The sequence below is a fragment of the Schistocerca cancellata genome, chromosome 1, assembly GCF_023864275.1.
Source record: "Schistocerca cancellata isolate TAMUIC-IGC-003103 chromosome 1, iqSchCanc2.1, whole genome shotgun sequence".
Classification (NCBI taxonomy): Eukaryota; Metazoa; Arthropoda; class Insecta; order Orthoptera; family Acrididae; genus Schistocerca; species Schistocerca cancellata.
This window is the reverse complement of record NC_064626.1, coordinates 751288440-751301254: the sequence shown is the minus strand read 5'-3', so window position 1 is coordinate 751301254 and position 12815 is coordinate 751288440. Positions and strand designations below refer to the sequence as shown.

The window sequence follows — 12815 nt, the reverse complement described above, 5'->3', positions numbered from 1 at the left end:
TCTCTGCGAGAGGAGATTTGTGCATGGAAAAACTAAGCAACCTGATAATGAGGTCAGATTTTTGCATATAACCACAGGACTGTAGCCATAAAAAAACAACCAATCAGAGAGCCGAAGTCTGCGCATTTAAACTAATTTGTCACAGCTCATACATGTTGTGCTAAAGAGCGCAGTTACTAATTAAATTAGCACAAATAATGGATTCACCTGAACAGTAATGCTGGCAGACTGTTAATTTCTATCCACCAATGGTTTATACTCCAGTTATCTGCGATGTATGCTGGGTAAAGCTGGACTATGAAATCAATAAAATTATAAGTACAGCAATGCCAGTAATTTGTTAAGATGCTGTACTGCGGAAACATTACTGCAGTAAGCTACTCGACATGTTGTACTTTAAAGTGCAAAGTTATTAATGATGTAATCTAAAACGCCACATGTTTTAATTTTTGCTAATGTACGGAGAGCATGAATGAACGTTTCTTCTAAAAAGTACAATAGACAAGTAAGTGCGACTCAAGACAATGGTGAAAAAGAAAAGATGGATGAAATTTTAAACATCCTTTTTTCTCTAACCATATTTTTATAGCAAGCGCTCGAAATTCCTTAGTCCAACGTCGGTACAGACTTGACATTGTGCAGTGAAGCACAGTAACCGCAGCATAACATAACAGCAGGTTAAATGGACATAGCCACATTACCAGACACACACAAACACAGTCACTTAGACGAGAAATTTTCGCAAAGTCTTCACTGATAGCAGGCCGGGGTGGCCGACTGGTTCTAGGCGCTACAGTCTGCAACCACGCGACCGCTACGGTCGCAGGTTCGAATCCTGCCTCGGGCATGGGTGTGTGTGATGTCCTTAGGTTAGTTAGGTTTAAGTAGTTCTAAGTTCTAGAAGACTGATGACCTCAGAAGTTAAGTCCCATAGTGCTCAGAGCCATTTTTCACTGATCGTATGTTGGTTTATGGTCTTACCTCCACAACGGTGCACATCCGACTTACAGTTGTCTGGAATATTTTACTCCATTCGACGCCCCCCTACCTTGTTCTGACATTATTATCAGGCTGTTTTTCTTTAACCTGCGTAGCAGGTGTATACTGTATTCTCTGTCGTTTCATCGAGTGGTACTTCTGACGTTAAGTATGCTATGTGTAGTGCAGTATAAGTTCCACATATACATTTTAATGACTACTCTGCTGTTCACACTTGAGTGCCTGACAAAGGGTTCATCAAACCACCTTCTATTATATCTCTACCATTTCACTCTCGAACAACACGTGGTAAAAACTAACACTTAAATCTTCCCGTGCGAACTCCGATTTCCTTCATTGTGTTACGATGATCATTTCTCCCTACGTAGATGGGAATCAACAAAATATTTTTGCATTCGAAGGAGAAACCTGGTGACAGAAACTTTTTGAAAAGATCTCGCCGCAACGATAAAAGCCTTTATTTTAATCGAGAATGAAATTTTCACTCTACAGCGGAGTGTGCGCTGATGTGAAACTTCCTGGCAGATTAAAACTGTGTGCCGGACCGAGACTCGAACTCGGAACCTTTGCCTTTCGCGGGCAAGTGCTCTACCAACTGAGCTACCCAAGCACGACTCACGTCCCGTCCTCAGAGCTTTACTTCTGCCAGTACCTTCGTCTCCTACCTTCCAAACTTTACAGAAGCTCTCCTTTCTTTTAATATTCCCCACCGAAACTCGTGTATCATATGCCTAACACTTTCACACCTACTTAGAGATACTTTGAACTTTTTCGATGTCCCCCGTCACTCCTATCTGGTAAGGAATCCATACGGCGCAGCAGTACTCCAAAAGAGGATGGATAAGCGTAGTGTAGGCAGTCTCGTTAGTGGATTTGTTGCATCTTCTAAAAAAGACAATCTTTGGTACGCCTTCCCCACAACATTTTCTATTTAACTTCTTCTTAACTGTAATTGCTAGGTATTTAGTTAAACTGACAGCCCTTCCCCTTGTGTCATTTGTCCTGTAGCCGAAATCTAACGGATTCCTTTTAACACTCACGTGGATGACGTCACAGTATTCATTGTTTAGAGACAACTGCCCGTTTTCGTACCATCCAGATAAAAGAAACACCGTGTGAACGGGCTTTGAAGGTCCAACTGTACCGACCGGCCGCCGTGTCATCCTTTACCCTTAGGCGTCACCAGATGCGGATACGGAGGGGTAGCTAATCAGAACACCGCTCTCTCGCCCGTTGTCAGCTTTCGCGACCGTTGCCGCTACTTTTCATTCAAGTAGCTCCTCAATTGCCCTCACAAGGGTTGACTGCCAACAGCACTCGGTAGATCCGGACGGTGACCTATCCAAGTGGTACCAATGCGGCCAGGCCGTTGCACCATACAGCTAGCCTGAGTAAATTATTTTGCAAAAAAAAATGTTCAAATGTGTGTGAAATCTTATGGGACTTAACTGCTAAGGTCATCAGTCCCTAAGCTTACACACTACTTAACCTAAATTATCCTAAGGACAAACACACACACCCATGCCCCAGGGAGGACTCGAATCTCGGCCGGGACCAGTCGCACAGTCCAGGACTGCAGCGCCGTAGACCGCTCGGCTAATCCTGCGCGGCAAATTATTTTGCAATTGGTTCTGATCTTATGATGACTTCACTAGACGGTAAAGCACAGCATCATCTGCAAATAATCTAACAGGGCTGCTCAGATTGTCTCCCAAATTGTTTATGTAATTTAGTAACAACAGAAAGTCTACAACACGTCCTTGGGGGAATCCCAGATATCACTTCTGTTTTAATCGACGACTTTCCGTCAATTACTACAAACTGTGACCTTTCTGAAAGGTCCCCAGTCGCACATAGGCGGGCAATTGATTAGAAACCGCTTGCGAGGAACGGTGTTAAAAGTCTCCTGAAAATCTAGAAACATAAAATCAGTCTGAGATCCCCTGTCGATAGCACTCATTACTTCGCCTGAATACAGAGTCAGATGTGTTTCACAAGATCGATATTTTCTGAATCCATGTTGAGTGTGTCTCAACGGGTCGGTTTCTTCGAGATAAACTTAATGTTCGAATGGAGTATATGTTCCAAAATCCTACTTCAAATCTACGTCATTGATATGGCACTCTAATTCAGCGGCCAACTTCTGTTTCCTTTTTTATATATTGGTGTGACCTGTGCAACTTTCAGATCCTGCGGTGCGAATGTTTCATCGAGCGAGCAGTTGTATATGATTGCTAAGTATGGAGGTTTTACATCAGCACAAAGGAATCTAATTGGTAATACTATCTGGGCCGAAAGACTCCCCTTTACTAAGGGGCTGGCTGACTACCCGGCTTTGTCCGAGTGTGTATTTATTCCAATTCTATTAGTCCATTTTCTTCTTCCCCCTTTCACCGTCTATCTCCTCCACCCCCCCCCTCTTTGCCCATCTTATCTACCCCTCACCTTTGTCCATCTCCTCTTGCCCCTGTCTCTCTCCATCTGCTACTCCCTCCCCCCCCCTCTCCGTCCATCTACTCCTCACAACCTTCCCTGTACATCTGCTCCTCACCCCCTCTACCCATCTCTTCCCTGTCCATCTGCTCCTTCCCCAAGTCCACCTCATCCTGTTCCCTTATTTCCTCCTTACTCCTCCTTCCTTGCTCTCTGTCTATTCCCTTCTCACCCCTACCTGTGTACGCCTTCTCCTCCTCCTCCTCTCTCTCCCTATCTGTCCATCTTCCCTTCCCATACTCTGTACATTTTCTCCTCAAGCCTCTCTGTCTTTCTCCTCCTCTCCCTTGTTCATTTCCCAGTCCCCCTACGTCGACATCCTCCCCTCTCATATATGTGTCCATGTCCTCCTTCCATCTATCTGTCTGTCTGTCTGTCTTTTCCTCCCCCTTCTCCCTTTCCAACAGGAGGAAGCTGGTTCTTACCCCCACAGTATTTATTTACAGGTAGTAAGTGATATAGTACAAAGTTAGATTGATATAGATCCAGTGGTTAACAAGGAGTTTTTTTCCTGCGGCTTTGGCCCCATATGAACATTTAACATATATTTCAAATATACACACATCGGTTCCGAGAGTTCCGGAACCTGTACAGAAAATTGGAATAGAGTTCAACATAAACATCATTTCCACCCTTTTTATTGCCCGTGAAAACCACATATTGCATGTTATACCACTATACAGCGAGATCTCCAGAGGTGGTGGTCCAGATTGCTGTACACACCGGTACCTCTAATACCCAGTAGGACGTCCTCTTGCATTGATGCATGCCTGTATTCGTCGTGGCATACTATCCCCAAGTTCATCAAGGCACTGTTGGTCCAGATTGTCCCACTCCTCAACGGCGAGTCAGCGTAGATCCCTCATTGCGGTTGGTGGGTCACATCGTCCATAAACAGCCCTTTCCAATCTATCCCAAGCATGTTCGATATGGTTCATGGGTCTGGAGAACATGCTGGCCACTCTAGTCGAGCGATGTCGTTATCCAGAAGGAAGTCATCCACAAGATGTGCACGATGGGGGCGCGAATTGTCGTCCATGGAGACGAATGCCTCGCCAATATGCTGCCGATGTGGTTGCACTGTCGGTCGGAGGATGGCATTCACGTACCGTGCAGCCGTAACGGCACCTTCCAAGTGTACGTGGGCCCCACATAATGCCACCCCAAAACAGCAGGGAAACTCCACCTTGCTGCACTCGCAGGACAGTGTGTCTAAGGCGTTCAGCTTGACCAGGTTGCCTCCAAACACGTCTCCGACGATTGTCTGGTTGAAGGCATATACGACCCTCATCGGTGAAAAGAACGTGATGCCAATCCTGAGCGGTCCATTCGGCATATTGTTGGCTGCATGGTGTCGTGGTTGCAAAGATGGACCTCGCCATGGATATCGAGAGTGAAGTTGCACATCATGCAGCCTATTGCGCACAGTTTGAGTCGTAACACGACGTCCTGTGGCTGCACGAAAAGCATTATTCAACATGGTGGCGTTGCTGTCAGGATTCCTCCGAGCCATAATCCGTAGATAGCGGTCATCCACTGCAGTTGTAACCCTTGGGCGGCCTGAGCGAGGCATGTCATCGACAGTTACTGTCTCTCTGCAGCGTCTCAATGTCCGAATAATATCGCTTTGGTTCACTCCGAGACGCCTGGACACTTCCGTTGTTGAGAGTCCATCCTGGCACAAAGTAACAATGCGGACGCGATCGAACCGCGGTATTGACCGTCTAAGCATGGTTGAACTACAAACACGAGCCGTGTAACTTCTTCCTGGTGGAATGACTGGAACTGAACGGCTGTCGGACCCCCTCCGTCTAATAGGCGCTGCTGATTCATGGTTGTTTATATCTTTGGGCGGGTTTAGTGACATCTCTGAACAGCCAAAGGGAATGTGTGTGTGATACAATATCCACAGTCAACGTCTATCTTCAGGAGTTCTGGGAACCGAGATGATGCAAAACTTTTTTCGATTTGTGTATTTATTTCACACATATCTATACACAGGTTTCATCTGTATCTCTAGCGAATTCAGACTGCATTTTCGTTTTCACCAACTCAATGTTCATATTGTCATATCTCCTGAACTATGTGTATTACAGTGATATAATTCTGTAGATACATTCAGCGGCATATATGGGTACTGTCTCGGAACATTATTGCGAATAGAGTTAGCAGTAAAGAAGAAAAAAATTTAAAGGTCATGCTTGATGGGACAGTTTTACTGCATGTGCAGTGAAAATATAGTAAGCGAAGAACATTTTTCTTTCAGCATTTTTTGGGAGTTGTCAACGAGAAAACGTTTCACAAATGTTTGAAATTATATGTAAAGTTGATTGGAAGTCACTAAGTGCTCTCATTCTCAAATATTTGATGAATAAAGTCTGGGTATTCGCACGTTGTCGGCTACACTTCGTTTTGACTCTCACCCCCACCCTTTTGATAGGTTGGTGGTTCTTACCCCCACAGTGATTCTTCCCAGACATACAGGGTGTTACAAAAACGTACGGCCAAACTTTCAGGAAACATTCCTCACACACAAATAAAGAAAAGATGTTATGTGGACATATGTCCGGAAACGCTTAATTTCCATGTTAGAGCTCATTTTAGTTTCGTCCACCTACGCTCATTGGAGCACGTTATCATGATTTCATACGGGATACTCTACCTGTGCTGCTAGAACATGTGCCTTTACAAGTACGACACAACATGTGGTTCATGCACGATGGAGCTCCTGCACATTTCAGTCGAAGTGTTCGTACGCTTCTCAACAACAGATTCGGTGACCGATGGATTGGTAGAGGCGGACCATTTCCATGGCCTCCACGCTCTCCTGACCTCAACCGTCTTGACTTTCATTTATGGGGGCATTTGAAAGTTCTTGTCTACGCAGCCCCGGTACCAAATGTAGACACTCTTCGTGCTCGTATTGTGGACGGCTGTGATACAATACAGGTACGCCATTCTCCACGGCTGCATCAGCGCATCAGGGATTCCACTCGACGGAGGGTGTATGCATGTATCCTCGCTAACGGAGGACATTTTGAACATTTCCTGTAACAAAGTGTTTGAAGTCACGCTGGTACGTTCTGTTGCTGTGTGTTTCCATTCCATGATTAATGTGATTTGAAGAGAAGTAATAAAATGAGCGCTAACATGGAAAATAAGCGTTTCCGGACACATGTCCACACAACATATTTTCTTTCTTTGTGTGTGAGGAATGTTTCCTGAAAGTTTGGCCGTACCTTTTTGTAACACCCTGTATATGTACCACCTTTGGTTGACATGTGTTCAGTAGATACATACATACATATAGAAATGGATGTGTGTATGTGAGCAAGTTCCACATCCCCTTCTAAGCCTCTGGATCGATTTCAACCAAACTTGGAATACATGGGCCTTACTGTCAGGCAACAATGGCTGTATGAGTAAGAACCACATAGCTATCATAGTTCAGGAGAAATACCGTCATAAATAATGAGATGCGTGAAAAACTACCGCATCAATCATGACGTTTAAATTTATTACTTAGTGCTTCTAACTCTATTCGCAATAAACTGCAGAGACAGTATCCACATATGCCGCTAAATGCACCTACAAAATTACATCATAATACCACACACATAGTTCAAGAGATATGACATCATAAATACTGGGATCCGTGGGAAAATTCCGTATCATGCATGAAGTTTCAATGCATTTATTCTTTACTACTAATGCACCCCTAGAGTGGAGTCAATGTAAGAAAATCCCTGACAGCTGGGAGTACTTTTGACAGATTTCAACTGCGAAGTGGAAACAGCTGCAGGCTAAAACAATAACCGTCAATAGAGCTATGAAGAGGCATTGCCACAGACGCGTTTACGAAATCACATTGTAGACATATGAAGCAGCGGCGCCCAGCGTTATAGAAACTGAATTGCAATTCTTTCGATATACAATACAAACACAGCGATTATTTGTTTCAGTTTCTGATATAAAATTGACGAAATGAATACCCGGGCAACGCCGGGTCTGGCAGCTAGTTTTTATAGCATGCGTAGATTTGAGTAGCTTCTCCACACTGAGCGTATCTGCTTTAAGTTCTCATGTTGTCAGCTGTTCTTGATTCGAATTCTGGAATAAAAAATCGCAATATTGTGACACTCGGTGACGAAACACAAATATCATAAGTTATCCTTGTTTCGGAGAGTGCTTAATGAGGCGACAGCAGTAGAGAGGAGCGGTGGCGGTCACCTGCAGCATCTTCTGTATCTTGGGGATGCGCGTGGAGCCGCCGACCAGCACGACGTCGTGCACGGACGCCTTGTCCAGCTTGGCGTCGCCCAGGGCGCGCTCCACCGGCGCCAGCGTCTGCCGGAACAGGTCCATGCACAGCTCCTCGAACCGCGCGCGCGTCACCTGCCAACACACGCGAGAGCACGTCACCAGGCGTCGTCATCTGCCTGTCAGCAAAACACTATTTGCCAGTTCTACACTGCTTCACTGTTCTTGTTATAAATGCGATGTGCATGAAAAATTAAGCGCTCAATTTCTCTGTTGTGAATTTTCGATTTCTATGTGCAGCACACTGAAATACACTACCTAATAGAAGGACTGAAGCACCCAAATTTTCACGTGAAATGAATCGTTACGGGTTCAGAGGGTATGTAACGCTACTGCAGCGATTACAAAACCGAGTCAAATGTACAAATATCTTGGCAGTATGAACTCACTTATCAGTACGACCTTGCAAACCCTCAACCGTGGTTGCGTGAGGTGTTGGCTTGTGAACGGTTTCAGAAAGCCGTTATTTATTCTCCTGAGTCAAGCTGCATCACAAATGTTGTAAATGGTCCTAATGTCCTGGATAATGGAACTCTGACAGAGAAGACGTCAAGCTGGTCCCATACATGTTATACCTGGGACAGAACTGGTAATCTTGCTGGTCACAGGAGCATCCAATACCACGCAAAAATTCATAGAATGTCATGTGTGGGTGACCTTTATCCTATTAAAAATGACATCGAGATACTGTCGCATGAGAGTTAAAACATGAGGATGCGGGATGCCAGTGAGGTACCGTTGTACCGTACTTGTTCCCTCAATTATACCCAGCCGTTACCTGAAGTCATGAACGAATGTTTCCCATACTACGACGCCAGGATCAACACTACTGTGCCTCCCCAAAACATTGGAAGACTGGGACCTCTCCCAAGGTCGCCGCCACACTCACCGATAATGGTCATCCGAGACAGTGCAGAAACACAATTCATCATTGAACACCGTGCGACGATATTCACCAGCAGTCCCTGCTTTCCGTTCACGTCACCACTCCCGGCGCAGTTCTTTGTGTTGTGGTGTTAAAGGCAGCCTACACATATCATGATAATTCCCTTATCCGTGTCCTACTAATCTCCGATCATTGATGCGGGATTGCACAGAAGGTAGCAGCGAATGTATTACTTCTTCTCGGGTGATGGGTGCAGATATGAAGGGACTGAGTTTGATGCCCAACACGTCGTTCCTTCTTGGCGATGGTCAGACATGGTTGACTGGAACCTTGAAGACGAGAATGCCTAAACTCACGGCCTATACATTCCAGCATTGAGCCATTCTCACGTCCGAGTGCCTCACAAATTTGGGTATTGGATTCGATGAGCCGGCGAAATGGACACCAACAATGTCAGATGTCAGGGGCCGACAACGCTTTTTCGCACAAGTACTTCGGCATCTCCGTGTACTTCAGAGCGACCATTCAACATCCGAAGCCATTCGAGCCTCTTATACCAGGCCTGGTAACAAACCAACAGCGAACAATACTAATTCACTCTGGTGACCGTCCTACCTGTAGCAAAGAATTGAAACTCTAATCCTGTATATATCAGCCGATGGTGCGTCCGTGTACAAGTTTTATTGGCATCCTACCATGTCCTCTGGGTGCTGCACTTTTTTGAGTCAGGCAGAGAGCATTTTCCAATGAGCGAATGAACACAGCCAGAACTATTACACCTCATCAGAGCAATGGCACAACGGATGGAACATGTTCCCAGAGCCTCATATACGAGGTGTATTTATATGAGGAACTCTCCCACCAAGATCACAACTATTCACAGCGACTCGGTTAGCCTGAGGAGTCTCCATACTTGTCTCGAAAGCCCAAATCAAGGATTCTCTACATAAATGGGGCTTTAGTCGGACACCTAAATTTAGCTGCAACGTGCCGCTGAAAACTATCAATTGCATTGTGAGGCCGGCCGAGGTGGCCGAGCGGTTCTAGGCGCTTCAGTCTGGAACTGCGTGACCGCTACGGTCGCAGGTTCGAATCCTGCCTCGGGCATGGATGGTGTGATGTCCTTAGGTTAGTTAGGTTTAAGTAGTTCTGAGTTCTAGGGGACTGATGACCTTAGATGTTAAGTCCCATAGTGCTCAGAGCCATTTGCGCCATTTTTTGCACTGTGAGGATGTGTAAACTAATACGCCGAACATGATGAACACTGTCCATCTCGACGTTGGATGCCGCCTCGTGGCGTTGCAGGTAAGTGACGCGGTAACAAAATTATGTACACGGAGCAGACACGAACGGTGGATCACCCTAGCGCAGATATTGGCTGCAAATGAGGAAATCCATTGAGATAAGCGACTTTGACAAAGGGTAGATTATTATTACGCTTAGCTTGTGGGCTAGCATCTCGTCAACGGCGAAGCTGGTCGAATGTTCACGTGCTACTGTCGTACGCATTTACGGAAAGAGATAGAAGCACAGTGAAACTACCACTAGGCGCTAAGTGGTTGGACGTCCAAGACTCTTCACAGAACGTGGAGTCGGCCGAAAGAGCATAATACTGGTGCACTCACCAGTGTTTCGGACCACTCTTCATTGAACATGGAGCTCCGCAGCGGAACACTCCTACGTCATCAGGCGTTGAGCCAACGACATCGTCAGTTGCGACTGCAGTGGACCCGGGACCATCGGCTTTGGACAGTCGATCAGTGGCAACGTGTCGGCTCTTCGGATGAATCACATTTTTGCTACACTAGGTCGATAGTCGTCTCCGCGTACGGCGTCATCGAGGTGAACAGCGGCTCGAAACCTGCAGCTCGCCGCGGACGCTGGCTGGTGGCAGCAGTATCCTGCGCTTGCATGGGACCTGTGTAGTAATCAGTGACACGCTGGCAGCTGCGAACCGCCTGCATCACTTCATGTTTGACGTATTCCCCGACGGCGATGCCATCGTTCAGCAGTATAATTGCCCGTGCCTCTGAGTCAGAACCGCGCTACAGTAGTTTGAGCAGCACTATAGTAAACTCAAGTTGACGTCTCAGCGGCCAAATTCGCCAGATGTAAATCCTATGGAACCCATCTGGCTCGCTATCGGGCAACTTCACCGTGTACGCTGATCAGCCGCCGGCTATTTACGCGAATTGCATGACCCGTGCATAGTCATCTAATGCCACACACCTCCGCAAACCTACCAACAAATTGTCGGATCATTATACACCGAATCTGTGATGTATACTCCTGGAAATTGAAATAAGAACACCGTGAATTCATTGTCCCAGGAAGGGGAAACTTTATTGACACATTCCTGGGGTCAGATACATCACATGATCACAATGACAGAACCACAGGCACATACACACAGGCAACAGAGCATGCACAATGTCGGCACTAGTACAGTGTATATCCACCTTTCGCAGCAATGCAGGCTGCTATTCTCCCATGGAGACGATCGTAGAGATGCTGGATGTAGTCCTGTGGAACGGCTTGCCATGCCATTTCCACCTGGCGCCTCAGTTGGACCAGCGTTCGTGCTGGACGTGCAGACCGCGTGAGACGACGCTTCATCCAGTCCCAAACATGCTCAATGGGGGACAGATCCGGAGATCTTGCTGGCCAGGGTAGTTGACTTACACCTTCTAGAGCACGTTGGGTGGCACCGGATACATGCGGACGTGCATTGTCCTGTTGGAACAGCAAGTTCCCTTGCCGGTCTAGGAATGGTAGAACGATGGGTTCGATGACGGTTTGGATGTACCGTGCACTATTCAGTGTTCCCTCGACGATCACCAGTGGTGTACGGCCAGTGTAGGAGATCGCTCCCCACACCATGATACCGGGTGTTGGCCCTGTGTGCCTCGGTCGTATGCAGTCCTGATTGTGGCGCTCACCTGCACGGCGCCAAACACGCATACGACCATCATTGGCACCAAGGCAGAAGCGACTCTCATCGCTGAAGACGACACGTCTCCATTCGTCCCTCCATTCACGCCTGTCGCGACACCACTGGAGGCGGGCTGCACGATATTGGGGCGTGAGCGGAAGACGGCCTAACGGTGTGCGGGACCGTAGCCCAGCCTTATGGAGACGGTTGCGAATGGTCCTCGCCGATACCCCAGGAGCAACAGTGTCCCTAATTTGCTGGGAAGTGGCGGTGCGGTCCCTATAGCACTGCGTAGGATCCTACGGTCTTGGCGTGCATCCGTGCGTCGCTGCGGTCCGGTCCCAGGTCGACGGGCACGTGCACCTTCCGCCGACCACTGGCGACAACATCGATGTACTGTGGAGACCTCACGCCCCACGTGTTGAGCAGTTCGGCGGTACGTCCACCCGGCCTCCCGCATGCCCACTATACGCCCTCGCTCAAAGTCCGTCAACTGCACATACGGTTCACGTCCACGCTGTCGCGGCATGCTACCAGTGTTAAAGACTGCGATGGAGCTCCGTATGCCACGGCAAACTGGCTGACACTGACGGCGGCGGTGCACAAATGCTGCGCAGCTAGCGCCATTCGACGGCCAACACCGCGGTTCCTGGTGTGTCCGCTGTGCCGTGCGTGTGATCATTGCTTGTACAGCCCTCTCGCAGTGTCCGGAGCAAGTATGGTGGGTCTGACACACCGGTGTCAATGTGTTCTTTTTTCCATTTCCAGGAGTGTATTTTGTTCCAAAGACGGACAAACATGCTATTAAGCAGATGGTCATAATGTTTTGGCTCGTCAGTGTACACTTCGAGCCGGCCGCGGTGGTCTCGCGGTTCTAGTCGCGCAGTCCGGAACCGCGCGACTGCTACGGTCGCAGGTTCGAATCCTGCCTCGGGCATGGATGTATGTGATGTCCTTAGGTTAGTTAGGTTTAAGTAGTTCTAAGTTCTATGGGACTGATGACCACAGCTGTTAAGTCCCATAGTGCTCAGAGCCATTTGAACCATTTTTGTACACTTCGATCGCATCAAGGGGATTTGAATTACTTTTTAGATGATGCGCCAGAAACTCTAGACTGCAGTCGCTAGCTAGACGTAAATCTAAGTACTGTTTAAATGTTTATTAACTCTTCGTTGTTTCTCAGCT

The 12815-nt window shown here is 47.2% G+C and overlaps 1 protein-coding gene across 1 annotated transcript in view; it reads right to left on the bottom strand.

The window, feature by feature from the left end:
• The window catches only part of LOC126186041 (heat shock protein 70 B2-like), a 146630-nt gene that overhangs the window by 46762 nt on the left and 87053 nt on the right, over nucleotides 1-12815 (bottom strand). The window contains exon 5 of the mRNA XM_049928178.1: nucleotides 7723-7887. Within this exon, the coding sequence (XP_049784135.1) occupies nucleotides 7723-7887 (165 nt within the window). The remainder of the gene's footprint in view (nucleotides 1-7722; nucleotides 7888-12815) is intronic.